At 57.4% G+C, this 25,985-nt stretch overlaps 1 protein-coding gene across 10 annotated transcripts in view; it reads left to right on the top strand.

Moving 5' to 3' along the window:
• Nucleotides 1-25,985, top strand: part of CDH23 (cadherin related 23) — a 417,627-nt gene that overhangs the window by 289,730 nt on the left and 101,912 nt on the right. For all 10 annotated transcript variants that reach the window (XM_023240529.2, XM_023240536.2, XM_023240532.2 and 7 more), the window contains 9 exons: nucleotides 762-999; nucleotides 2,581-2,686; nucleotides 4,995-5,122; nucleotides 9,758-9,830; nucleotides 11,537-11,653; nucleotides 14,799-14,911; nucleotides 16,042-16,149; nucleotides 23,159-23,348; nucleotides 23,695-23,840. In XM_023240529.2, coding sequence (XP_023096297.2) covers nucleotides 762-999; nucleotides 2,581-2,686; nucleotides 4,995-5,122; nucleotides 9,758-9,830; nucleotides 11,537-11,653; nucleotides 14,799-14,911; nucleotides 16,042-16,149; nucleotides 23,159-23,348; nucleotides 23,695-23,840 — 1,219 coding nt within the window. The remainder of the gene's footprint in view (nucleotides 1-761; nucleotides 1,000-2,580; nucleotides 2,687-4,994; nucleotides 5,123-9,757; nucleotides 9,831-11,536; nucleotides 11,654-14,798; nucleotides 14,912-16,041; nucleotides 16,150-23,158; nucleotides 23,349-23,694; nucleotides 23,841-25,985) is intronic.

Raw genomic sequence — 25,985 nt, forward strand, 5'->3', positions numbered from 1 at the left:
GGACACCACCCTCAGGTGCCTTGTCCTGATCATCGTGGATTTCCTGTTCTCTTCCCATCTTCTTTCCTGGGCTTGGAGCCAGGACCTTCTGGGCTCGGTGGCTGGCAGCTGTGGACCAGGTCTGGGCCTACAGATGTCAACTGACAGCTCAAGGGAGGCTCCTGAGGGGATGTTGAGAGGAGGCGGGTCGAGGGACCGTCTCGCTGGACCTTGCTCCTTCCGAGGACACAGTTCCCAGGCTCTTACACAAGGCTCACCCCTTGAGCAGAAGACCAGGGGTATTATTCCCCAAGAGATGACCAACCCGCCCACCCCTCCACCCCACCCCTCCCCCCCCCGCCAAGCTGGATGCTTTGCCACCCATTTAAAACATTTTGGTGCAAAACCATCTGGAATGGCAGAATCTCTGACCATGACAGTTCTCTGGCATCTAAATATCTGCAGTGGGCAGAAATTCCTATTCACAACAGGAGGAGGGTCCTTCTGCCTGAGATTCCTCTTAGATGAAATTAACCTGCTCCTTCCCTTTCCGTACCTGACTCTCACACACACCCCGCCCCGTGTGGTCCTGATCCCTGCCCACCACCTCCCACCCCACTCTGCATCAGAAATAGTGGGGCTTTTCTTATTTAGGGCCGATTCCTGACTCCGTTCATTCCTGTTTATCACCTTGGGCAAGGACAGGCCGGTACATACAGGCCTTACCTACAAGCTGCCTTATGCCAGGGTCCCTTTCTCTCCGTCTGTCCTACCTGACACAGGTTCTCTCTGGACAAGGACACAGGCCTCATCATGCTGATCGCCAGACTGGACTATGAGCTCATCCAGCGCTTCACCTTGACAGTCATCGCCCGGGATGGGGGTGGGGAGGAGACCACAGGCCGGGTCAGGATCAACGTGTTGGACGTCAACGACAACGTGCCCACCTTCCAGAAGGATGCCTACGTGGGGGCCCTGAGAGAGAATGAGCCTTCTGTCACACAGCTGGTGCGGCTCCGGGTAAGAGAGATGCCAGGGCCTCCTGCAGTCCAGCCCTCCTCCCATCCTTCCCTCTGTGCCCTCGTCCTGACCACCACCCTGCGGAAGCTGCCACAAGAGCCCCCACCCTGCCATCCACAAAGAATTCGGCCCAGATATGTGTCAGGCCTCTGAGCATTCCCTCCTCTCCCTGGTAACCGAATGGGCCAAGTATCTGCGTCAGCTTAAATTTCAGGTCCCCATTGAGCAAAGGGATGTCCTCCCCATCTCCCTTGGTAGGTGGCAAGCGGGATCTCGCATAAGGACCCCTATCTGGGCCCCTTGGTGGCTGCTTGGAATCGGGAACTGCCGCAGCTGGACAGAACCGGAGACCGTGGGGCACCGTCCATTTCACAGAAGGGGAGACAGGAGGGGAGACACAGTCCCCAGAGGCACAGGCCCCAAAGGCCTAGTTGGAGTAGTGAAGCCAGGGCCAGAACTCGGGACCGCACGTTCCCAACGTCCTCCTGCAGTGGGATTCCCCCCACACATTGTAACTCCGACCAGAGACTCCTTCCTGTCCTCCCTCGCCTTCCCCACTGTGCCCACCCAGAGTGACAGGACCCAGAGCCTCCATTTAGGATGGGTTTCTGAAGCCGGCAGGGATGAAGGCCAGGAAGCCGGGGTGGGCACGGCGGCGGGGGGGCGATGCAGAGAAGGCAGGACCCACCCACCATGCCCGCCCTCCCCCACGCAGCTCCCGGTGCACCCAGAGTGGTGGGACGGCCTTGGGGGCCTCTAGGATCAGAGACATCTGAAAAGAAGCCCCGAAAGAGAGTCACGGGGGAAAAGGATCTCTGACCTCATTCCAGTGCATTCTCCCTCCATGTGGCATTCATGCCGTATGCAGTGACACCGACCGTGTGCTGGGCTGTAGGTACACGGCAGTAATCAAGAAATGTAAGGTTCCTGGGGCGCCTGGGTGGCTCAGTCGGTTAAGTATCCGACTTCAGCTCCGGCCATGATGTCACAGTTCGTGAGTTCGAGCCCCGCGTCGGGCTCTGGGCCGACCGCTCAGAGCCCGGAGCCTGTGTCGGATTCCGTGTCTCCCTCTCTGTCTGCCCCTCCCCTGCTGGCGCTCTGTCTCTCTTTCAAAAATAAGTAAACATTAAAAAAGAAACGTAAGGCGTCTGCTTGCACGGAGCCGACCGTGTGGGTGAGGCCAGCAGAAACCAAACAAGAAGCTACAGTTGGGTGTGGAGGGGCGGACGGCAGGCTCGGCACAGGGCCTGCCTGGTCCAGAGGTCGGGGAGGGCCCCTGTGGGTGGGCCGTTCAAGCTGAGACTGAAGGCTCTAGGAGGTGGTCACACCGGATATGGTGGCAAGCCTCTCCGTCCTCGGGGGGAGCCCCGGCCTTCCCTTTTCCCGGGGTCTCCAGCTGACCTTCTAGATCCCCACGCCAGCTCCACACCCCAACATGGGAGTCACCCTCCCGCGGAGGGACAAGGAGGGCCCGGATCCCCCAAAGCAGGGGACTCTGGAGGGGGCCAGCCCTCCCCTCCCACCCGCCCTCTTCCAGCCCTGACCCCTGAGGGCTCACGGGCCCTGTCTGCACAATTCCAGGCGACAGATGAAGACTCGCCTCCCAACAACCAGATCACCTACAGCATCGTCAACGCCTCGGCCTTCGGCAGCTACTTCGACATCAGCGTGTATGAGGGCTATGGAGGTAGGTAGGCGTGCGGTGGGACCGAGGACCCAGCCCAGGGAAGAGGGCCTGTGGACCAGAGCAGGGCCGCACACTCACGCCTCTTCTCAGGATGGGGTTGGCCATCTGCTTCCCAGCACCCTGGCCAACCCAGGAGACCGCCCCATAGCCCGTCGGCTGGAGCGACGCAAGCCAGGGATCGCCCTCCTGTGGGATCAGGATCTGGGTGTCTGATCAGCTACATCCGTCTGTGGGTGTTAGGCCATGGTCAGCCCAGCGTCTGATGTTACCACAGTCTGCCGGGCCGCTATTTCTTACCGAGCCTGTCTGGGCAGGTCCATGGGGGCTGGTCAGCCATCCTCCCGATCCTTTGGGTGCGCCTCAGCCGCCCCCCCCACCACCACCAGGCTGTAGCCACTCCCTGCTGGGTCCAGGCACAGTCCCATACTCTGGACCTCACCCTGCCTGCCCCGCCGTGACTCCTGACTACTAGAACGCAGGCAGGGAATCGCAGCAGCCGCCTTGAGACCACCTGGTTTGGCAGATGAGGGGCACCCGAGGTCCAGAGAACAGGGAGCGACTTGCCCAAGGCCGTGCGGCAAAGGTGGCCAAGGAGACCCGTGTGATCTGGCTCCTGGTTGCCTCTCCCGGCCTCTTCCTTCAGCGCCTCTCTGCCCACACCAGAACCCAGCCTCTTTGAACCCCTTGACACTCTCTCCCCTCAGTGGTCATCTCTGTGCCTTTGCAGACTCGGTTCCTCCTGCCAGGAAAACCCTTCCTCCCTGTCTCTTTGCTCTGCCTCCCTTCGGCCATTAAGCCCATAACCTCTGGCTGGCTTTAAGGGCTCCTGTGGACGTCCCCTCCTCTGAGAAGCATCCCGAATGCTTGAAGATGAGTTAGGTGCCCCCAAGGCAGAACGGATGTGCTTTGGGTGATTCTGAGTTCAGCACTCACCCCTCCTGCACCCCACGGTGGGGTCGGAGAAGTGTGGCTGCACAAACTGCGGTCCCGGCTCTAGGTGCTACAGCCTGATGGTCTCTATAAAATCTGCGTACCCCGTTTAAAAACCTTAAGCTCCACGTCTCTGCCCGTTTGCACACGCCGGCCTCTTCTTGACCCTCCCTCAGGTTTTATATTACCAAAGCAATAATTTTGCTCCCATTTGCCACGTCCAAAGTGGTGACTTCATACTGCTGTCAGGACTTCGCAGACCACCAGTGACCCCCACGCCCGAGCCACTGTGCCTTCCCTCCTCCAAATGCAAGAGCACCTATGGGAGAGTTCAGGCATGTGCACTGGGGAGGGGCATTGGAGGGGGACATCTCAGCTCCCTCAAATCCTGCCTTTCGTCTCTGCCCGCCTCTGGCTTTGTGTGCGTGGCAGGGGCGGGGGGCGGGGGGGTCTTTACCACCTTCAAGCAGTGTTCTGCTGAGAGTAAAGTCTACGACACCGTGCCCTGAGTAACCCCTCAAAGGGTCTAAGCGGTGCCCAGAGCAGGCCACTGGACGGGCACAGAGAGCCCACGGGGTGAAGGGAGGAGATGAGGGAGGGAAGAAGAGAGGAGAAAGTCCATGGGAGGGAACAGGCGGGGCCATAGGAGATGGAGGAGGGAGCTGCTGTCTGCACCCCACTGCTGGCATCACCCCCAGTAGCCCCGAGGCTGGGCAGTAAGTGGTTGCTTCTTTGGAGGGAGAAGTGGTAAGAGATTGAACTAGACAGACTGAGGCATGACCTTGTCCTCTCGAGCAGCTCCCAGACTAATGGAGAGTGCCAGATAAGTAGGTGAGACAGACAGACAGATAAGCAGCCAATGGCACCCACCGGGAAAGAGCCTGGACTCTGGATTCAGAGCCTATGCCTCTGTCATAGTCGCTAGCTGTGTGACGTTGGGCGAGTTACTAAACCTCCCTGACCTTGGTTTCCTCATCTGTAAAGCGGTGCTTACATTACCACCAAAACAGTTCACACCAAGTGTGCTCAGCACTGGGCCTCGCATGTATCAGGCGGTCAGTAAACCTAAGTCAAGACCACGAGGCTCTAAGAGTTCAGGGGAAGGAGGGGGAAATGAGACAGGGCTGGCCAGCCCGAGCCAGCCACGTCCTCCCTGCCCAAAGGAGACCCCCGGCTGGATGAGCATCTAAAGTCTGCTTATCGGGCTCCACGCTGACAGTGCAGAGCCTGCTCGGGATTCTCTCTCTCCCTCTCTCTCTCTGCCCCTCCAATGCTCGATCTCTCTGTCTCTCTCAAAATGAATAAATAAACTTTAAAAATTTAAAAAGAAAAAAAGTCTGCTCAGAGAGGGCCTGGGGCCCTGTTCCTGTCATTTCAGTGATCAGTGTAAGCCGTCCCCTGGATTATGAACAGATACCCAACGGGCTGATTTATCTGACAGTCATGGCCAAGGACGCTGGCAACCCCCCTCTGAACAGCACTGTCCCTGTCACCGTCGAGGTGTTTGTAAGTACCCAGGGGTGCCCGTCGTGCAGGGCGAGGGGTGGTGAGTGCTTCCCAGAGTGTTGGGGGCCCTGCCTGAGCCCAGTGGTGTCAGACCGTGTCCCCACATCCTCGGCTGTCCCCACAGCTCTGGGAGTCGCCCAGCAGACTGCCCCAATGGCTGCCCCCAGCAAACCTGTCATGCTGTAGCACCCAAGCTGCCTCCGAGCTCAGCCAGGGAGGCCCAGGCCCTGGGGTGCGAGATGAGCCTGACGGTCCCGCTCCAACTCCATCAGGGGCCTCGGGTCACCCGCTGATGGGGAACAGGAGCCAGGGCTCAAGCGGGAGGAAGTGTCGCGGGACTCCCTCATGTACAGCCATACTTTGTGAGGTCCGAGGAAATTACTAGAAGGTCATCTTCTCTCTTCTGTCTCTCCGAAACCAAACCACAGCTTGTCTGACATGAGTGCCGAGCACACGTGAGTGCTCTCCGGGTCTGAAATTATTAGTCACTGAATCTATCTCCACTCTGGTTCCTTCGCCCCGTGCCGCTCCCCCAGTGATCCCAGGGGTGCAGGGGCCCCAGGGGGCCTTTCCCCGCCGGAGACCTCCTCACGGCATCTGCACAAGCACACCCCCCTCCCCATCTCATAGAGGCTGCTCCCAGCAGCACAGGGTGGAGGCGTGTTGATGGCAGAGTTAGTGCATCACCGGCTCCAGGAGGATTAGATCAGATTGTCAGGTGAGGAGATACGCTGCGATCTGACGTGCGCTCGGGAAAATCCCTTCCAGAGCGGGCGTGCTAGATGACCTTCCTGTCCCAGCCCGCTTCGCCGGTAGCTTCTGGCACTGCCCCACACCTGGCTTTACAAAGCCTTGTCCTCTCGACCCAAGACAGAGGCTCCGGGGCCAGCTCCTGAGCGCGAAGGTCCTTGTCTGGGCAGGGACCCCTACTGGCTTGCTGCATAGGATGGGCTGGCAGTGATGAGGCCAGGGCTGAGGCCCGGGGTGGGGGGGGGGGGGGAGCCCTGCAGGTGGGCATGTGGGAGCAGGATTTAGGGGTGGCCTCAGAGGGTAAGGCTGGGCAGAACCAGCAAAGGGAAGAGCAGAGAGTCTGAGGCCCTGCTTCAGGGAGTGGCAGGAGGCCCCGGGGAGGGGGTGGGGGAGAGGGGGGCAAGGGTGGAAAAGAAGAGAGTCGCAGAAGCCTAAACACTCAGTGCTTGCCTTTAACCTGCAGCGCAGCTCCCCCCTTTGAAGTACCGAGCAGAACCAGAAGGCTCTCCCTTCCAATCGTGACCACATCTTGGTTTTCTAACCCACATGACCCTGACCCTCGTTTCCCGGTCTTGATTGAACACTGCCCCCAAAGCCCCCCCAGTCCTGGTCACGCTCCTAACCCTGACCACCCCACCCATTATTTCCAACCGGCTCGTGTTCTCTGCCCAGGCAAGCAATGGCTTCCCCCCCCCTCCCCAGTCCCCAGGCGAGCAATGACTCCCCCCCCCCAACCCCCACGTGTGCAGGTTTGCAGTAGCACATGCGCGAATGTGCCTGCGAAGCCAGTTCTGCCCTAAAGGGGGCGCTGTGGACGGAGGGAGGAACGTAGCTGTGAAGGTGTATGGTTCTGACACGGGGCTCTGCCACCCGCTAGCTGTGTGACCTGGGGTCCTTAACCCTCTCTGGGCCTCCGTTTCTTCACGTGCAAAATAGGGATAATCGTGGTACTGCCTCATGATCTTATCATGAGGATTAAGTGAGATCATGCCGGTGACACTCAGCACCTGTAATGTTGGCTGTCGTCACGGCTGATAAGACAGACGTGCATACGATCGGCAGCATCCGTGCCCAGGCTGTCTCTGGTACAAACGAGAATTCCGGAGAACTCGGCCAGACAGCGAAGAACCCCCTGTAAGTTTGGGGAAGACGGATGAGGCAGAGGGTGGGAATAGGGGAGGTCTAGAGAAGTTAGGTGAGGTGGTTTTACACCAGCCCGGGGATGGGCAGGCCGAATTGGCCAAGTGGAAACGAAAGCTTCTTGAGCTCCAATAATATGTGCGGTGCTTGCACATTACACAATCTCTCTTAATCCCATTTTACAGATGAGGCAAGTGAGGCTCAGGAGGGGAACAGAGCGGGGGCCCAGATCACCAGCGCCTTCCTCACTTTGGGGCTAGCAAGTGGCATTTGAATTTGCTTCTGGTCCTAGTAAGCTAGGATTTGAATCCTGACCTGTCTGACTCCTGAGTTCCCCTTCTTCCCACCGCACTCCAAGGCCTGAAAGCCCTCTGCGTGTGATCGAGACCCGTACTCCTCTAGGTCCGTGGAAATTTCTTCTTAAAATTTCTTCTTAAAATGCAGTTTCTTATTTAGTGAGTCCAAGGAAGGGCTGAGGCTCTGCAGGCCTAACAAGGTCTGGGCAATGTTGATGCTTCGGGTCAGGGGACCACCCTTTGAGTAGCAAGGCCTTCCAAGCTCTGCCCTGATGGGATCTTGAGACCCAGGGACTATGCCAACCTGTGGTTCGGTTGAGGAACCCAGAAAGGGCCCCTTTCTCCTTTTGCCTCAGTTTCTCCAGTGGAGCCAGGGCAAGCGGGAAGAGGGCGGCCAAGGAACCAAGCTAACCTTTCACTCACTGGGAATCAAAGAGTGGCCTCCCGCCCTGAGACCAGACAGCAGGGTCTCCATGTGCAGGGGTGGGTGGGGGCAGGAATCCACTTGGCCTGGAGCTACCTGAGCCCGGCAGAAGGGGTCATTTTCAAATCCCCTCAAAGCTGTCACGCAGGTCAGTGAGGGCCCTACGCTTTCCTTCCACGTGTGCCCCGGCCCCTGGCAGCAGGGGGGGCGGGGCGGGGGGGGCGGTCTGGCAACAAAGACAGGTGCCACCTTGGCTGTGAGTGAACATTCTCTCTCAGGCAGGGCTTTGGGAAGATAGAGTCGCTCGTGTCTAAGGACCACACTTGAAAAGGTCACCGCCTTTGGGCTGATTTTGCATGTGGATGATTTTTAAGTAGCTGTCACTTGGCTAAGCTGCTGCCTCCATCCACCAAAGGGATTTTCTCTCAACTGGGTGGTGGGGGGAGAAAAACCCAGTGCAGATGAGTAGCTTATGGCGGCACTCACTGCACAGGCTGGGGGCAGGGAGAGGCAGATCGGGCCGACAGGGCTCCTGAGGGAAAAGGAGGCGGGTGAGAGGGGCCAGGTGATTCAGGTGATTCCTTTTCACCCACTGCTTGTTGGTTTTTAATAAAGAAGTCAAACTCAGTTTGTAGATTTCCCATTAGGGGACAATAAGCTTTTGTAGAGGGAGCCGCTGAATTAGAACTAATAGCGAATGCAGTGCCAGGATCCGGGGAAATATCACCGCTAATAAGTTTCTGCCTCGTGCTCTGTCACTGACATTCTCGACGCCGTCTCGCGCAGCCAAGCAGAAGGCTTCGATCTATCCGTATATGGGGCACCCGCGCTTGCACCAGAGGGATGCCCAGGCAGGCTGTTGGGGCACCGGATGTCAGGCGAGTCCTCACGCCATGGGTTCTCTGAGGCGGGGGAGCTGCTGCACAGCCCAGAGCCCGGGGACAGGCGGGGGAAGAGGGGGAGCACCACTCCTTTCTGGGCACCCACAGTCTGGCAGGATGGGACTGTCTTAAGTCCCAAGGGGTGGACAGCAGCTTTGGTGCCTCTCTCTCTCTCTCTCTCCCCTCCCCCCCTTCTCTCGTTCATTGCTGCTCAGCTAGAAGGGACTCCAGCAAAAGGAGCTTCCCCCCAAAGAGCTCCCGGTTCCTTGGGGAATGAGGCCCTGAGGGGGCAGTGCCGCGAACACTGCGGACTCCCCCGGAGGCCACGGCCCCAGTACCCCTGCCCCCGCTCCCCGGATCCCAGGGGAAGGGGAGAAGGCTCTGAGTCAGGTGGGCCAGTGGGGGCTTCCTCCAAGAGGCCAACGGGCAGAAATTCTCACTGATTGATTACAAAAAGCCGTGGGTGAGGACCAGAGTCTTCAAGGTAGGGGGAAGTCGCCCCTAGCTGGGCAAGAGGGAGACAGAGGAGCCAAGAGGAGGCAGAGGCTGTGCCCATTCAGCCCCTCGGCCCACACCGGCCCTGACCGCTGCCCCGCTGACCTGCTTGCTGGTGAAGGCTGGGCCAGATGAGGGACTGCTCAAGACCTGGACGAGGTGGGCTCTGGGAAGCCGCCTGACCCTGCCTGCCTGCCACTGCACACTTCTATATCCTCCGGGCCAGAGTGCTCTTTGCTCCCTTCATTTCTGGGGGGCCAGGAGGGTTCTAGAACCTTCCACCGTCATCCTGGCGGAGCTGGGAGGGAAGTTGCAAGCGGGCACCCCCAGCGTGGAGGACGATGAGCTGAGCAGGAGAACAGGAGCGAGCTTGGAGCTGCACCAAAACACCAATGAGAGAGCAGGGAACCTTCTGCTCCCTGCTGCCTACATTCTCCATCTTCCTGGCCCTCACACGTCTCCCCAAGGCCCCGTACTATAGCCCAGCCAGGGGAGCACCTTCGTGTCACCCTTCGTGACAGCCCACTCGGTTCTGGTCGTGCGTCAAGGCCAAAGCCCCTCAGCGCCAGCCACGCCCAGCCTCCCCTTGGCCGACAGACCAGCCCTGCAGGCCTTCCTGTCCCCTCCGACCTGTCTGTTTTCCTTCTAGGACGAGAACGACAACCCGCCCACCTTCAGCAAGCCTGCCTACTTCGTCTCCGTGGTGGAGAACATCATGGCAGGTACGGGCTCGGGCGGGGGAGGGTGTGAGGGCACGAAGCCAACAGACACCCCCATGACAAGCGAGGGGAGCCTCTGGAGAGGTCCAGTCATCTGCCAGCCAACAGCCATTTACAGAGCACGAGCCCCTACTATGTGCAGGCGCTCCGCTGGGTACTTGGTCCCCACTCTCCCGCAGCTGCAGCCTCGCGGGAATGGTCACCCATCAGTAATCCGACAACCTTGATTAAGTGAGTGTATACAGAGTACTGAATCCCAGTGCTGTGAGGCAGGTCCCAGGGCCAGGGTGGCCAAGGGGGTGGCCTGAAAGGATGCTGTGCGTACCTACGTGAGAACAAGAGTGGGCCGCTCACCTCTCGGCTGTGTCTCTGGTGGCAGGGCCCAGCTTGCAGACCCGGGGCCACCAGCTCCACATTCAAGTTCCGGGGGACCCGCTCCGTCCTTCCTGACGGCTTCACCCTTACACCCAGGGCGGACTGTTCTAGTGGGGAAACCGCCCTATCAGGAATTGCTGTAGCTTCCGGAGGTGGCAGGGGTGACCTTCTGTGGCACCATGGAGCCTTCTCTCGGGAGTCTCCGGGTACCTTCCTGGCATCTGATGATTTTTCTGGGTGGGTGCCAGGCTGTGCCCAGCCCACCCTTCCCTGTCCCAGTCGGGCATCTCCTGGAGAATAACACTGCCGAAGCTACCCCCGTGCGCTCCCTGCTGTCCCCGTGACCTCTGCTTAGGAGAGGCCTTTGTCATGGCACTTAGTCCGCTTCCAGCTTGTGCTTGGATAAAGGGTGTGTCAGGGCCCGTGTACCTGTCCCTCTGCTCAGGGTGAGACCGAGAGTCGGATTAGAGGCTTCACAATCCCCGGAAGGGGCCAGAAGGACCTGCCTATCACACAGCCCTCTGCCTGGCCCCTCGGACCCCCAGGGACTGTTGATTCACGCACACAATAGTAACGGCAGCCTGTGGCTCAGGGAGAGCTCCCACGGGCCTGCTTCCCCTCCCCCATCCTCACCAAGGACCCCGCAAGCTGGCTTTCTTTCCAGTAGACCCATTTCACAGAGGAAGAGGCTGAGGCTCAGACAGTTGCCAGAGGGTCCCCTGGGGTTCCAGCCTGGGCGTCAGACACCGAACCTCCTCGGTGGGGCAGTCGGGTGGCAGTGGGGACAGGAGGGGGCTGGAGCCCCAAACCCGACCGATGAGGGTCTGGTGAGCACAGCTGGGAAAGGCGGATCCCCCGACCCCGGATTTCAGGAGATGGAAATGAAGGTGAGGGCCTTCACTAGACATTACAGGGAAAATAAAATCCCTTATAAATTCCCCTTGTGAACGAGATGAAACAAGACTGAAATTGAATACGGTAAATGTGGCATCATGTAACATGGGGCTTCGTTTCTTTTTGACTCAAAGCCAAAGCTGGCCAGTCTGAGTGTATCGCACATGGCGAGCGGCCAGAGAGAGGTGGATAGCAGTGGTGGGTCGTGAGCTTCTGGCACAAGCCACCGCCACCGCAGGCTCCGGGACCCCCTTCGTGGAGCCTTGTCCCCACGCAGCCCAGGGAGCTCTGGAGGTCGAGCCTCCCCGCCTCATCCCTGGGTGCCCCAGCAGCAGGCTCCCTGCCTCCTGAAGGCTGGTCACCAGGAGGTCCCGGGTGTCCCTCCCAAGGCCTGGGGCCGCAAACCCGGGGTGAGCGTTCCCCACTTTGTCTCCCGGAAGGGGCCACGGTGCTGTTCCTGAATGCCACGGACCTGGACCGCTCCCGGGAGTACGGTCAGGAGTCCATTATCTACTCCTTGGAGGGCTCCTCCCAGTTTCGGATCAACGCCCGCTCAGGTGAGCACCCCCCCCCCCGTGCCCCGTGGTCCCCGTCACCTTCACCTCAGGCCGGCTCCCCACGCCCAGCCCTGGTCCTGCTCCTGGGCCAAGTTCTCTCTCCCTTTCACAGGAAGCCCTCGTGTGGAGCATGCCAGCTTTAAGCGCCTGGTCTTATCCCTGAAATATTAACCTGAGTGTGATTACTGATCCTACACGCCCCCCCGAAAAAAATTGGAACGTGAATGTATCCACTTCAGGGTATCTTTCAATGGTGAAGAGCCCTGTTAGGTTTAAAATGTGTTCCATTTTACCAACAGCTGGCCAACATGCCACCCTTTGGGGGCTCTCTTTCCTCAAGCCTCCATGTCCCCCTCCCTCAGCGGCTGACCTATTTGCTGAACTCTGGCTTCTCCTCTTAACACTGTGTAAGCCTTGGTTTCCCCCCACTGCAGGACGAGGATGATCACGTTAGGGGTGTAGTGTGGGTCACGTGAGTGATTGCAGGGAGCGCTCATAGAGTGGTCCCTGGCATACAGTAAGTGCTGACAGAATCACGTCTTCATCATCATCGTCTTTGGTCTTTTCACCCAGAGGCCCCCATCCCCGGCTCCCTGGTCAGCCCACGGAGCCCTCACCTCTCTTCCCCCTTTCCCCATACGCCTCCCTCCAGATCTCTCTCCCTTGAAGCTGGTGGGGGGGGGGGAGGGGGAAAAAGCAACAACAGACCCCAGATTAGAAGCTGGGAAGGGATATGAGGCCCTTGGACATTCATTCATGTTTTCAGGCTTCAGTGGGGACCTGCTCTCCACCAGGTGCCAGGCTGGGTGCTGGGGCGCAGGATGGAATCAGACATGACCTGCTCTCCTGGGGTTCTGGGCCCATTTAGTGGACATGCAAGGCCCCCCGCTTCTGAGTCCCCGATTCTGTATTGTAAGGGCACTGCCGATGCCAAGTGGGCCAACCCTGAAATCTCGGTGGCTCAACACAGCAGAGATTCTAACTCACACGGCGGTCCAGCACCACGTCCGGTGGACAGCCTTCCGCATGGCGATTCTGGGACCCGGGCGCCTTCCCCGTTGTGGCTCCAAGGTCACTGCAAAAGGGAAGAAAGCCTGGAGTGCTGTCGAAGGAGATGTCTATGGGCCAGGCCCGGAGGTGACATATGTCACTTCTGCCCACATCCTATTGGCCGGAACCAGGCAACGGCCCCGCCTAGATGAAGGGGGCCTCGGGAAGTGGTTTCTGGCCTGCCAGCCCCTCTCAGGCAGTCATGCTCCCTTAACACAGCTCCTTCAGCTATGAAGGTGTGTTTTCCTCGGAGCTCCTTGGTCAAATTAGCCAGGCCTGCTCCACAAAGGTGGCCTTAATTGGATCTAATTTCCCAGACAGGGGTAGCCATCTATCACACCGACAAGTTCACGTTTAAAACTTTTCAGAGATTAATTTCTTCCTTGCCCTGCCAATTAATCGACACCACCCCAGCAAGGAGCACGGTGTGGTGGGCAGACCTTTGCCAGTCTTTTGTTTTTGGCCTCAGCACCTTCACTGTCCCGTCCCCATGCTCAGCTCCCCCCTCAGCCCTGCACAAGCCAGACGATCTGCCAGTGTGGCAGGGAGGCAAATGTGAGACATCTGGTCCAGCTCCATCATTTCATGGTAGAATAAGCCAAGCACAGAGACGTTGAGTAACTTGCCGGGGGTCACACAGCGCAGGCAAGAGGGATTAAAAAAAAAAAAAAAAAAAGACAGTCCCTGCCTTGGGGGTATTCTCACAATCTATTGAAAGGAAATAAGCCTTTTCTGAGTGTGGAGAGCTTGACCTGTAGTTACGTAACCCTCACAACAGCTCTGATCCGAAGGCGTACTAATACCCATTTTACAGGTGAGAAAACTGAGGCCCACTTTTCCAAGGCTGAACGTGTAGAAAGGGCCATTAATCAGAATTCAGATGTGGGCCTCACTGTCCTCAAGGCATCGCTCGTTTCCATAGCCCATGTGCGCTGGTAAATGGCCTGCCTACCATGACGCCCTGAGGCTGGCCTACCTCACAGCTGCTCCTGAGAGCCAAGTTCAAGTATCTCCTCCACTCTGTGTTCAGTGCCATCCAGTCAGTAGCTTACAGTGGCCCTGGTGGGAGCATTACAACTTGAAAATCAGCAAATGCCTTTTTGTTCTTGTTTTAGGGAGGCGGTTGTCAAACACCAGCACGCCACGTGACCCGGCGTGACCTCCACGTTTTAGTTATACCAGAATACAAAGAAAAGCCAAAAACGGGCTGATAAATGATCCATTTTTTGAAAAATTTGTTTAACATTTATTTTTGAGAGACGGCAAGCACACGTGGGGGAGGGGCAAGGGAGAGAGGGAGACAGAGGATCCAAAGCAGACTCTACCATGAGCAAAGAGCCTGATGCAGGGCTCGAACTCACGAACTGTGAGCTCACGGCCTGAGCCGAAATCAAGAGTCGCATGCTTAACCGACTGAGCTACCCAGGTGCCCCGATGGTCAATTATAATTGCTTGTATTTCATGAAATAACTCGTTTATTCACTGGGGGGAAAAAAAAACACCTCAAGGCAATATAATCACGTTACAAGGTAATTAAGGAAATTCTTTTATAACTGTTCTCAATACACTGTAAGTTACTTGTCCAGTAATGAGTCACCAGGGTGAACATGTGTGAAACATACATTTCAGTGCTGTCCTGTGATAAACAGCTCCAGACACTGTTCTAAGCCTTCTGTGATGTCAGCCGAATTAATCCCTCAACAGCCCTATTACTTTTCCCTTTTGACCAGATAAGGAAACTGAGGCACATAGGATTTAGGTAACAAGTCTCAAGTGATAGGGCTGCTAAGATAATGTCAAAAATCTTAAGAGAGGTCTTTTGTGACCTGTCGTATTCTCCATCCCCTAAGGCCATTATCAGCCCAGATTTTCCCACATTAAAAAATGACTTTCCGATCAGAAAGGTGTTGCCACCTCTGGCTTTTGGTTGCCAAGGCATAGGTGCTATCCCCTGTCCCTTCACGAGCGTCACCTCACACCCCGGCACATGCACACACGTGCAAACACATGCTGGCAGCTCGTGCAAACGGCTTCACCCCCTCTCTCCCTCCTTCCCTGCTCCCTCCCTGGCCCGCCCAAACCCTCTCTCCTGCAGGCGAAATTACCACCACCTCCCTGCTTGACCGTGAGACCAAGTCTGAATACATCCTCATCGTACGAGCGGTGGACGGGGGCGTGGGCCACAACCAGAAAACCGGCATCGCCACCGTGAGTGCCCGCCCCCTGCTGTGACCCCTGCTCCCCAGCCCATCTTTAGGGTGCACCTGTGTCCTGATGCAGCGTGAGGCACGTGGGAGCGGGGTGAGGGTGGCAGTTACCAACTCACTGTCAGCCAGGGTCAGCCCTGGGGCCGCTGCAGCCGCAGGAAATAAAGGCATTCCCACCTGGGACGAGGTGGCACATGGGAGGAGCAAACGTCCCCCAAAGACCAGCGGGGCAAGAAGCAGAAAGCGTGCGCACCGTAGGCCCTTCCCTAGGGGCTCCTACAAGGGGCACGTATTCCTGCCAGGAAGAGTGGCCCAGAACAGGAGGCAGGGCCCCCAACCCTCACCACCCCTCACCTTGGTGCTGAGAGATGATGCCTAGATTTCCCTACCATGAGTGAGCGGGACCCAGAAAGGCCTAGATTCCCCATCCGAGGGTCCTGACCGGGCTCCGGGCCGCACGAGAGATGGGGGGCAGTGAGAAGCAGGAAGACGCACGGACCGCTCACTCTAGCCACCTCCCTTCCATGACCCTCCCCTTGCTTTCTCTGGCTGCCCCTCAGGAGCCCTCCCTGACGTCTCCGCACAGCCCTCACCCTACCCACCGCAGCTGCCCCCCATCCTTGCCCAGCCAGAGGGGCTGGTGTCAGTATTTCTTGGCCAGAGACTTGGCAGAAAAATCCCCAGTACCCCGTTCAGTCATGGGAGACCCCTGCTAATAGGATTCTGAGCCCTATAAATAATTTACGTGGGTGGCAGGGGAGCAGGGAAATTGCTTGGCTCGTAGCTGAGACTGACGGAATCTCAGGGGATCCTACTAGGTCCCCCCCCCCCCGTCAGTCACCTTCCGCCAAGACAGGGGTGGGTGAGAGAAGGCCCAGGTTACAGGAAGTATTTCAGGGGTCACTTCCTTCATTCCTCTGCTTCCTGATGGGATAACACCTAAGCTGTCTCCTGAAGGGACCTGGCTCCCTCCTTGAAAGCCCAGGCCTGCCCCGAAGCCCCCAAAGTTGGGGGAACCCGTGGAATTAATGCAGAGATGCCCCGCAGGCACCCGAGTATGTCCCCCTCGTGGGCACTGCCCTTGCACAGCTCAGCCAGGTGCCTCCCCCCCCACCCCCCGTGGCTTCGCAGGTGAACATCACCCTCCTGGACATCAACGACAACCACCCCACCTGGAAGGACGCCCCCTACTACATCAACCTGGTGGAGATGACCCCTCCAGATTCTGACGTGACCACGGTAAGTGGTGGTAGGAGAGCCGAGCCTCCAGGCTGCCCTCCTGAAGGTGTCTGCCATTCCCTCGTGAGCCCCATGGGCCGGTCCACGTGGGACTGATGGATGTCATGTCTCCCTCTGAGCCAGCCCACGGAGCAGATTTCCAGAAGCTCTCTTGCATGGTGGAAGGTAGTCAGAGTTTGGCGGAAAGCCCTCACCTGGGCCTCAGAGACAGTGGGCTTTGGGCTTTGTCAAAGGGAGCAATGGCAGCCCAGGGACAGTGACAAGGCAACTAGGGCTGGTTCAGCTAGTGACCACACTTGGCAGAGACCCCGGGACTCAGTCCGGGCCACAAGGAGTGCCCCACCCTCCCCAGGGAGGTACAGGCGTCCTCCTTAAGTCCTACAGCATAGATTCTGCCCCCCACCTTTCCCTCACTGCAGCGGGAGCCTGGTCAGCTCCCCCCACAGGCGGGCCCCAGGGCTCTCCCAGTGGGGCGTTTGAAGTTCGCCCAGGGATTTTCTGGCCCGGAATATTCCAGGTTTGCCCAGGCCCCTGGGCGTGCTGCGTGCAGGGATATGACTCAGAGTGGGGGACAGGGGAGACATGGCCAAAGCCTCAGGAGTCCGGAAGGGAGCCAGCCTCCTGGGGAAGATGAGGAAAGTCAGGGTTGCACACCCCACTTGGTCTGCTCTGGAGTTCACGTTTGTGAGGCTGTCTCTTCCCCTCACCCGTGTGCCCCCTTTGGCCTCATTTGAGGTGGCTTATCCCCAGTGTCCAGCCCCATGGCCACTCCGCCAGCTGTGACGAACATGAACCTGATAGTCCATGATAACCCCACATATTGAATGTCTGCGACATGCCAGGCTTTGCCCGAAGGCTTCTCGTGATTTCTCTCTCATCCTCCTGATGGGGCAGGTAGACTCATTGCTCCCATCACACTGTGGAGGAAACCGAGACTTGGAGTTTGAGGGGTTTGCCCGGGGTCCCAGAGCTAGTAAGAGGTTGTATCAGGACTTGAACCCAGGTCTGTCTGATTTGGAAACTACCTGGTCCAGCCCTACATCCCTGCTGGCTCAGGGAGCCCTGGCTGGTGGGCCAGGTCCTGAGAAACTGGAGAGTGTGTGTGGGGTGGGAGAAGGAGGGCACGTTTCCTATCCAGCTCTCCAGGAAGGCTGCCCAACCCCCTTTGAGGCTTAGCCTCCCCACCCCCGCCCCTCATCAGCCATAGCCAGTAGGACTGGTCTAGACTGGTAAGGATGTCAGCCTCGAAGGGAGTCTCCTGTCCTCCTTTCCATGTGTTCAAGATCTGAATGGCTCTCAACTGGTGGGTGGATCCCCCTCCCAGACATTCCAGTAGAGTCTGCATCAGGTATCTGGGATCTAGTTTTTCAAAGCCCCAGTGGGAGGACTCCTTGGAGCCCAGGGCCAGGTTTGGGAACCACTACCTTGGGCCCTTTCCTGGCTGTCTCAAGTGCTCTAGACCTTGTGGGCACTCTCTGCTGCCATCTCGTGGGCACTTGGGCTCTAGCCCAAGACCACTCCAGCCCGGGGCCCCAAGAGAGCCTACCTCGGAACACCTGCCTGATCAACTCTTACCTTTGCTTTATGTTTCTGAGAAAATCTTCCCAGAGGGCACTGAGAGGCAAGTGAGACAGGTGTCCCTGGGAGAAAGTGGCTTCATGGGACACTAGCCAGAGGTGCCATGTTTGAAGAGTCCACCTGCCAGACAGAGAGAAGGTTTGCTGGACTGGGACTGCACTTGGCCTTGGGCATTTCCCAGATCTGGTCCCCAGTGGCGCTCTCCGGGTCTCCAGCCTTCCTTGCAGCCTTTGGACTGTGAGTAGGTGTGGACAGTGGGCCAGGGGCCTGCTGCCCAGGGTCTTCTCACTCCCCGGGAACCTCGGCACACCTTCAGTGAGCACCTGCCATGTCCCAGGCCCTGTGCCCGTCAACCTTAGAAGCACAGAAAGTGACGACATTCCCCTCTGTTTTCAGGGAGGTTTGTGTCACTTTTCTGCTTAAACCCACCATTGGTTCCCATCTCGCCCTGTGTAAAAGCCAGAGTTCTTAGCAGACGGACCTGCCCCACCTTTATCTCTGGGGAGTCGGACATGTGAACCCACCCCTCAGGACAGGCTCGGCATGGCCGTTCCTCCCACAGGGTGGGGATTCCAGTGTTTCAGTGCCCCCTGCTAGTGTTTGAGATGCCCCCCGCCCCTACAGTGTCAGGACTCAGAAGTTGAAAGAGAAAAGGGCAAAGTCAAAATTAAAACTTATTATGTCAAACGTCTAGCCAAATATATAATGACAACTTCAGCAATCATGGGATTTAGCATCTGAAAAACTTTCATTGCACTTAAGGACAAATTGTCGGTTAGATTTTTTTCTGTAATTCTTGAGAATTTTCAGAATTCTCTGCAATTCCCAGGTATGTGTGATCGTTTCCAGGAAACCAGGAATCAGGAAGCCCATACATTAGTCAAAGGTGTCATAGCAAAATAATTTCAAAAGGAATAGTCATGAAATTCTGCTAAATCTTATGGTGTCTAGGCATTTACATGTAGGTACACTGTAATGCTGTTGGGGGGGCTCCCTGAGGCCTTCTAAGGCCACACAGTGGCCCTGGGTGAGGTGGGGGCTGTGGCTGAGATATGAGAAAGGGAGCTGGGGGTGAGGAGGGGGACAGCTGACCCAAGACAAGTGACATCAGGGAGGAGGCCATGTTTGCATAGGGGCTGCCCATCTGACACATGTCCTCCCACCCGTCCCCAATCCGCTAAACTCTTCCTCCCCTCAGAGCTTTCCACCCCCTGCTCCCCCCCCTCCCCCCGCAGAGCGTTCCTCTCCCTCTACCCCTCACCCCTGCTTTTCCCACGGCTGCCTCAGTCTCCTCCACAGCTTAAAATGCCACTTCCTCAGAGAGGCCCTCCCTGATCACCCTGCCTAAGGTAGCTTTCTACGTTGTTTCTTCCAGAGCTGATCCCACGTCTGTGTTCATTTATTTATTAGGTTGCTTGCTTATTCAGAGACACTATAGGGATTCAGAGAGCAGCCTTTGCTCCCAAAATGTCTACGGTCTAATCCCAGCCACATCCCTTATCAGCTCTGTGACCTTAGGCAAATCACCCTTACCCTTCTGTGCTCCAGTGGTCTTATCTAGAAAATGGGACAGGGGGAGCCCCCACGAATAGAGTTGTGGTTTGTATTTAATGAGCCACGGGGTGAGTAACAGAGAAATGATAGCTGTCGTCACCATGCCTCCTCCTCTGGGTTCATACCTGTCTCGTTCGCTGTTGAACCCCAGTGCCTCGCACGGTGCCAGGTGCATTGTAGGAATTCAAAAACTAGGGCGCCTGGGTGGCTCAGTCGGTGAAGTGTCCGACTTCGGCTCAGGTCATGATCTCACAGTTCGTGGGTTCAAGCCCCGCATCAGGCTCTGTGCTGACAGCTCAGAGCCTGGAGCCTGCTTTGCATTCTGTGTCTCCCTCTCCCTCTGCCCCTCCCCTGTTTGCACTGTCTGTCTGTCTGTCTGTCTTTCTCTCTCTCTCTCAAAAGTAAAATAAACATTTAAAAAAAATTTTTTTTAATTCAAAAGAATTCACAAATGGTCAAATGCTAGTTGTTGAGGGTCTTGTCCGACTTTGTTCCCCGCTTGACCTGGCCCCCCAGTTCTCCCAGGTCAGGTTGGGTCTCCCTTGTCAGAGGGAGATGAGGGTGTGTGGCCCAGAACTCTCCCAAAGGCCAGTGACTTCCCAGAGCTGCGTGTGGACAAGCATGTGCCTGTATCCTGGCGTACCGGGGGTGGTCTGGGTTTGCGCACCTGTGCACTCCCAGGGCATGCACCTGCGTCAGGGCGAGCCCGCGCATGGCCCCTCTCGGTTTGCGAGTGAGATTTGGGCCCAGCCTCCCTCCTGGCTCCTGCAGGCTCCTTCAAGGACCTGGCTGATGGGCATTGATTTAGAGCCTTTCAAAGCCCTCCAGCAAAATAAGGGAGGGGAGAGGGAGAGAATTATTCCCCGTCAGGCCGGGAGAAAAATGACAGTGTGAAATGGGAAATGAAGAGGGAAAGTGGTGAGACTTTACACAGTGACCAGGAGGGAGCCTGCGCGAGGGGTGACAGCCAGCAGCCCTCCCCTGTGTCCCCAACCCCGCCCGAAGACCAGGGAGTGGCCCTCGAGGCCAGAAGTCTGGGCCCACCTCTGGCTCTCCGGTCAGAGAGAGAAGACGAGAAGCCCCCATCCCCATCCCAGATAAAATTGATCTCTACATATTCAGCAACTAGCTGCTAGCCCGGAGCAGATCGTTGAACTGCTCTGTACCTCAGTTTCCCCATCCAGAAAAACGGTGATAAAAACCTCCCCCGCCTCCTCTAGAAAGAAGCGCTGTAGAAATGCGAGGCTTGCTGGTCCCCTCTGTCCGTCAGTGGGATGATTTTTGCCTGGCTGAAGCCACACCCGGAGTGCCTGAGAGCCCTGCCTCGCCTCCTGTTGTCAACACGGGGGGGATTGGGTCCCCTTTATCGAGGCTGGGGAAACTGAGGTGACGTGCCCCATAGCACAGCGAGGGCCCCTCAGGCCCGGGAGGCTGGGGCCCTCCCCCAATCCCTGCCCCCGGGTGCAGCCAGGCCAGGAGGGGATCCAGTGTGCTTCTCTGAAACAGAAGGAACGTCCGCAGGGCTCAGGGTTCAGCGCCAGCACTGGCCTCTCTCCCTGGCCACTCCTGGGCCCAGGGGCAAGATGGGGGCCTGTGGCCAGGGCAGCCCATCTGTCTGTTCTGGTCTGGTGGCCCCAGAGACGCCTCCGGCTGGGGATTAAGCCAGAGGAGGGACAGATTCTGCCGCCAAAGCACAAAAGGCCCCACATCAAGTGAGGTGAAGGAGCTGACGAGGCTAGGCTGTCATCGCCGAGTGTCTTGGAGTTAGGAATGACATCGTCCTGATGCAGCCCTGGGGACTGCGGTCCCCATCCCCCCACCCCATTGATCTTGTCCACCTCTGGTACCACAGTGAGCTCTGCAGCAAGGGCAGGGGTGGGCTGAGGGGCGGAGACCACTGCTGTCCTGGGACCCTAGGAGGCGTCCAGGGTGGGAGCTGGGTCAGCCCCAGGGCTGGTGCTGTGTGACCTTGAGTCTTGCCCATGCCTCTCTGAGTTCTGCTTTCCCCTTGGCGGGGGTGGGTAGACGCTAGAGAAGTTTCCCAAAAAGCAGGAGATTGGCAGGCACGGGGGCAGGGAGGAAATGGCTTGTGGGGGTTGTGCCCTCCTAACCCAGGGCACTCAGGTCGATCCCTTCTTGGGGTGAGGCTTACAAGTGGGGAACCGAGTGTGGGGGGCTGGAGAGGTAAAGGGGCCTCTGTCCCGAGGCCCTCCCCCTTTTCAGGCAGGGAGACTCAGCCCCCTCTCTCCTCCAGCCTCCCCCTCCCCCAGCCGCACAGCAGCCCCAACCTGCTGGGACCCACCCTCTAAACAGGACTCCCTTCCCCTGCCCTGTCATTCCTGGGGTCACAGAAGCCTGATTCTCTTCAAATTGCGGGTTAACTGTCCATCTCTTGATTTCGGCTCAGGTCATGATCTCACAGTTTGTGCCCGTGTTGGGCTCTGTGCTGATAGTGTGGACCCTGCTTGGGATTGTCTCTCTCCCTCACTCTCTGCCCTTCCCCACGCACACTTGTGTTCATTCTCTCTCTCTCTCTCTCTCTCTCTCTCTCTCTCTCTCTCTCTCTCAAACATTTAAAAAAATAATAAAAGTCCATGGGAATGCAAGCTGGTGCAGCCACTCTAGAAAACAGTATGGAGGTTCCTCAGAAAACTAAAAATAGAACTACCCTACAACCCAGCAATTGCACTACTAGGCATTTATCCACGGGATACAGGTGTGCTGTTTCGAAGGGACACATGCACCCCCACATTTATAGCAGCACTATCGACAATAGCCAAAGTATGGAAAGAGCCCAAATGTCCATCGATGGATGAATGGATAAGGAAGATGTGGTATACACATACAATGGAGTATTACTTGGCAATCAAAAAGAATGAAACCTTGCCATTTGCAACTACGTGGATGGAACCGGAGGGTATTATGCTAAGTGAAATTAGAGAAAGACAAAAATCTTATGACTTCACTCATATGAGGACTTTAAGAGACAAAACAGATGAACATAAGGGAAAGGAAACAAAAATCATATAAAAACAGGGAGGGGGACAAAACAGAAGAGACTCTTAAATATGGAGAACAAACTGAGGGTCAGTGGAGGGGTTGTGGGAGGGGGGATGGGCTAAATGGGTAAGGGGCATTAAGGAATCTACTCCTGAAATCATTGTTGCACTATATGCTAGCTAATTTGGATGTAAATTTTAAAGAATGAATGAATGAGTGAATGAATGAATGAATGAATGAATGAATGAATGAAAAATAAAAGTCCAAAAGAAGGAAGAGAAGGTTCGATGAGGAGGATCCAGTTCCCAAAATCCAGGGTTTCAGAAGCTTCTGAGAAATTCTCAACCTCCCAAAGAATTCCTAGTCCCCAAAGAATTCCATGACCAAGGCCTGCCGGGCACCCCCTGCTCCCCCAAAAGCCCATGAACGTGTCGCCCCACGTGTCTGGGAAGGAACGACACCAGGATGTGCTGGCGGTGTTGCCCACTGGCTACTGGCCCAGGCTGTTGCTTCTACGAATCAGAAGGCTGGGGCTTACGTGGGGAAGGGGACTGGCCTCAGGGCAAAACCGAGTGCACACCGGCTGCTGATCCATTTTGTGAACCTCCTGCCTGCCATCCCCCCATCAGAAGCCCTGCCAGAGCTGGAGGGAGGAGCAGGGGGGGTGGGGGGGGGAGCAGGAGGTGGGGGGAGCAGGAGGGAGGAGCGGGGGGGGTGGGGGAGGAGCAGGAGGTGGGAGCAGGAGGGAGGAGCAGGGGGGGTGGGGGGGACGCAGGAGGGAGGGACCCGCGTGTCAGCTCAGACCACCCAGGAAAGGCAGCCTGGGGCCCGGAGACCGGGACTAGGCTCCACGGAGGGTCCGTCTCTTCCTGAGCAGGTGGTGGCCTTGGACCCGGACCTGGGAGAGAACGGCACCCTGGTGTATAGGATCCAGCCGCCCAACAAGTTCTACTCCCTCAACAGCAGCACGGGCAAGATCCGCACCACCCATGTCATGCTGGATCGGGAGAACCCCGACCCCCACGAGGCGGAGCTGATGCGCAAGATTATCATCTCTGTCACTGACTGTATGTGTCCCTTGCAGCCCCACGCCACTTGGCTGTGGCCTCTGACGCTCAGGGCCCCAGGGACCTCTCCCACTGACTCGTCCTCCATGGGTCCTGAGGCCTGGGTACAGGAGGGCTGTGTCATCACTAATAATGGAGGAACACTCACTTGCCAGTCATGAGCCCCGGAGTACCCTCGGAGGGTGCGGGGAGGGGTGGAGGTGGCTGGGGCTGCAGGGCCAGGCTGCTCCCTGAAGGGACCCCTGGGATGGAAAGTCACCGAGCCTGCCTTCCTCTCCCCACTCCCCGTTCTCCCCTGTCCCTTTCTCTTTCGCACCCCTCTTTCCCTCTCGCCCTCACCTCCCAGGCGGCAGGCCCCCTCTGCGAGCCACCAGCAGTGCCACAGTGTTTGTGAACCTCTTGGACCTCAATGACAACGACCCCACTTTTCAGAACCTGCCTTTCGTGGCCGAGGTGCTGGAAGGCACCCCAGCGGGGGTCTCTGTCTACCAGGTGAGTTTCCCTTTCCCGGCCTGAGCTCCTGGTCTGCCTCCCTCACCTCGTCTCACCCAGCCAACAAGCGGGCACAGGGTGCCCTGGGTGTCTAGCTTTGCAGTGGGAGAGGGGGGCAGGGGATGCCAGCCGAGACCACCAGACGGGACGGTCTGTGCCGGGCTTGGAGAGCCAATGCTCTGGGAGATGTGATGGAAGGCTTCCTGGAGGAGGAGGGGCTTGAGCTGGGCCTCGAAGGACAGGTGGATGTGGAGCGGTGGAGGGAAGGTACCAAGGGAGCTGACAGAATTCTGGGCCTGAGTATGGAGGTCATACTCCGAGCTTGTGGCTGGGTCTAGAACACAAAGAAGGTTGGTGGGTGTAGCCCAGGCACCCTGCCTCCGTGGGCAGGTCACTCTCCCACGTTCTCCCGTAAGCCCCAGAGCAGCTCCACTCAGAGTAGGGGGTGCTCTCCCCACTTTGCAGGGGCCGAAAGAGACTTGCTTATGTCCCTGCGGCCAGGAAGAGGTACGGCCTGATCTTGAACGCGGCCCCTCTGCCTCCTGCTCCATCACCCTCTGGGAGGCGGCCCTGAAGATGCTCGTTCAGGGAGAATGACGCCCTTTTAGGAATGGGGGAAGGCCCTCATGGTGAAGAACGTAGGCTTTGGAGTACAGCCAACATGAGAATAGACCACAGCTCTTCCGCTGGTGGGCTGTGTGGCATGGAACAAACAACCTCACTGGGCCTCCGTTTTCCCACCTGTGCAATGGGGATCATAATACACCTGCCTGGCTGTGCTACAGGGCTTCAGGCAGACACACATGGAAAGCAACCTGCACTTGGGCTGCGGGAGACCCACGGTAGCTGACGGGCTCATCATGATGGGTCCTGTGGGGGTTTATGCCTGAGACCCAGCGGGGTCCAGTGGCAGACGCTTAGCCTGACCCCACTCGAAGAATGCAGGATTGTTTGTCGGGATATGCCACAGCGCGTAACTCTGGTGATGCCTTGCAGGCCTGCTGTGCCTCAGTTTCTTCATCTGCGGAAGGGGATTGATAGCCTTCTTTGGGGATCCCTGGGAGCAAGCTCTCCAGCAGGACATTCTCCCAAACGCCCAGCAGGGGGTGCTGCGATCCAGAGAGAACAGCCAGACCCTGAGGAGGAGGAGCCCCCAAAGAGAAGGCGGGAGGAAGGCCAAACGAGGCCCGTTCTCCTCCGGGGGCTCACAGCAAAGAGATCACAGCTTCTGAGTTCACAGAGGAGCTGACTCAGGCATGAAAGGATGGTTGAAGGAGCTCGAGTGTTTAGCTTGGGAACTGTATCCTCAGATACAGAAAGGTTTCTGACTGGAGCTATGCGTTCCCCAGCCTCCTCTACAACCTGGACCGAAAGTGATATCTGCTGGCTGGGTGGAGAACTTTCTCCAGGAATTAGAGCTCTATGCAGATAAGTCAGAAGTAGTGAGCCCCCCCCCCATCCTGGGGAGCATTCAAGTTGAGTCTGGACACCCTCTTGTCCAGCGTGTTGGATGTGAATTAGACCAGCTGACCTTGATGTCGTCTCTCAATCTTGAGGGTCTTGGCTTCGTCATCCAAAGCTTTTATTTTTAACTATCACGTTTCCTCAAAGGTCCCCGATCCTCTTCTGTAAAACTCTGAGTATATCAGGGTCTTGAGTCAGGAAAACTCTCGTCAGGGCTAGAGGTGCAGGTGGGAACGGTGTAGGGATTGGGGAGGAGGCTTGCCTACGCATGGCCCCACATGACTTTTTCCAAACGGTAAATCATCAAGGGAGTTTTAAAAACTGCCCCCTTCTATCGTCTTGATGTCGTCCAACGAAGCAGGGGGGAGAGCGCCGGCGATTTTGGGTAGTCGAGGAACCCATGGTGGAAGGGCTCCTGGAGGCGTAACTGTTGCTTCCAGCCGGCAGCCGGGAAGCCTGCTGTGACACAATGGCACCCGGAGGCCCCGAGCCAGCCAGGGCCCATCTGGGGGGGCTTGCAAGGAGGAGAGCAGGGTTTTGAAGAGGAAAGCTGCGGTGACCCGGACTCTTGTCCTAAAAAGTGCCTTCCCCACCCCAGCCCTGGCCCCGCTCAGTGTGCCTGGATGCCTTTAGTTGAGCCACACTGCCCTCTTAGCATCTGGGAAGGCGCGCTGGGAGCAG

Source organism: Felis catus, chromosome D2, assembly GCF_018350175.1.
Source record: "Felis catus isolate Fca126 chromosome D2, F.catus_Fca126_mat1.0, whole genome shotgun sequence".
In the NCBI taxonomy this organism is placed as follows: Eukaryota; Metazoa; Chordata; class Mammalia; order Carnivora; family Felidae; genus Felis; species Felis catus.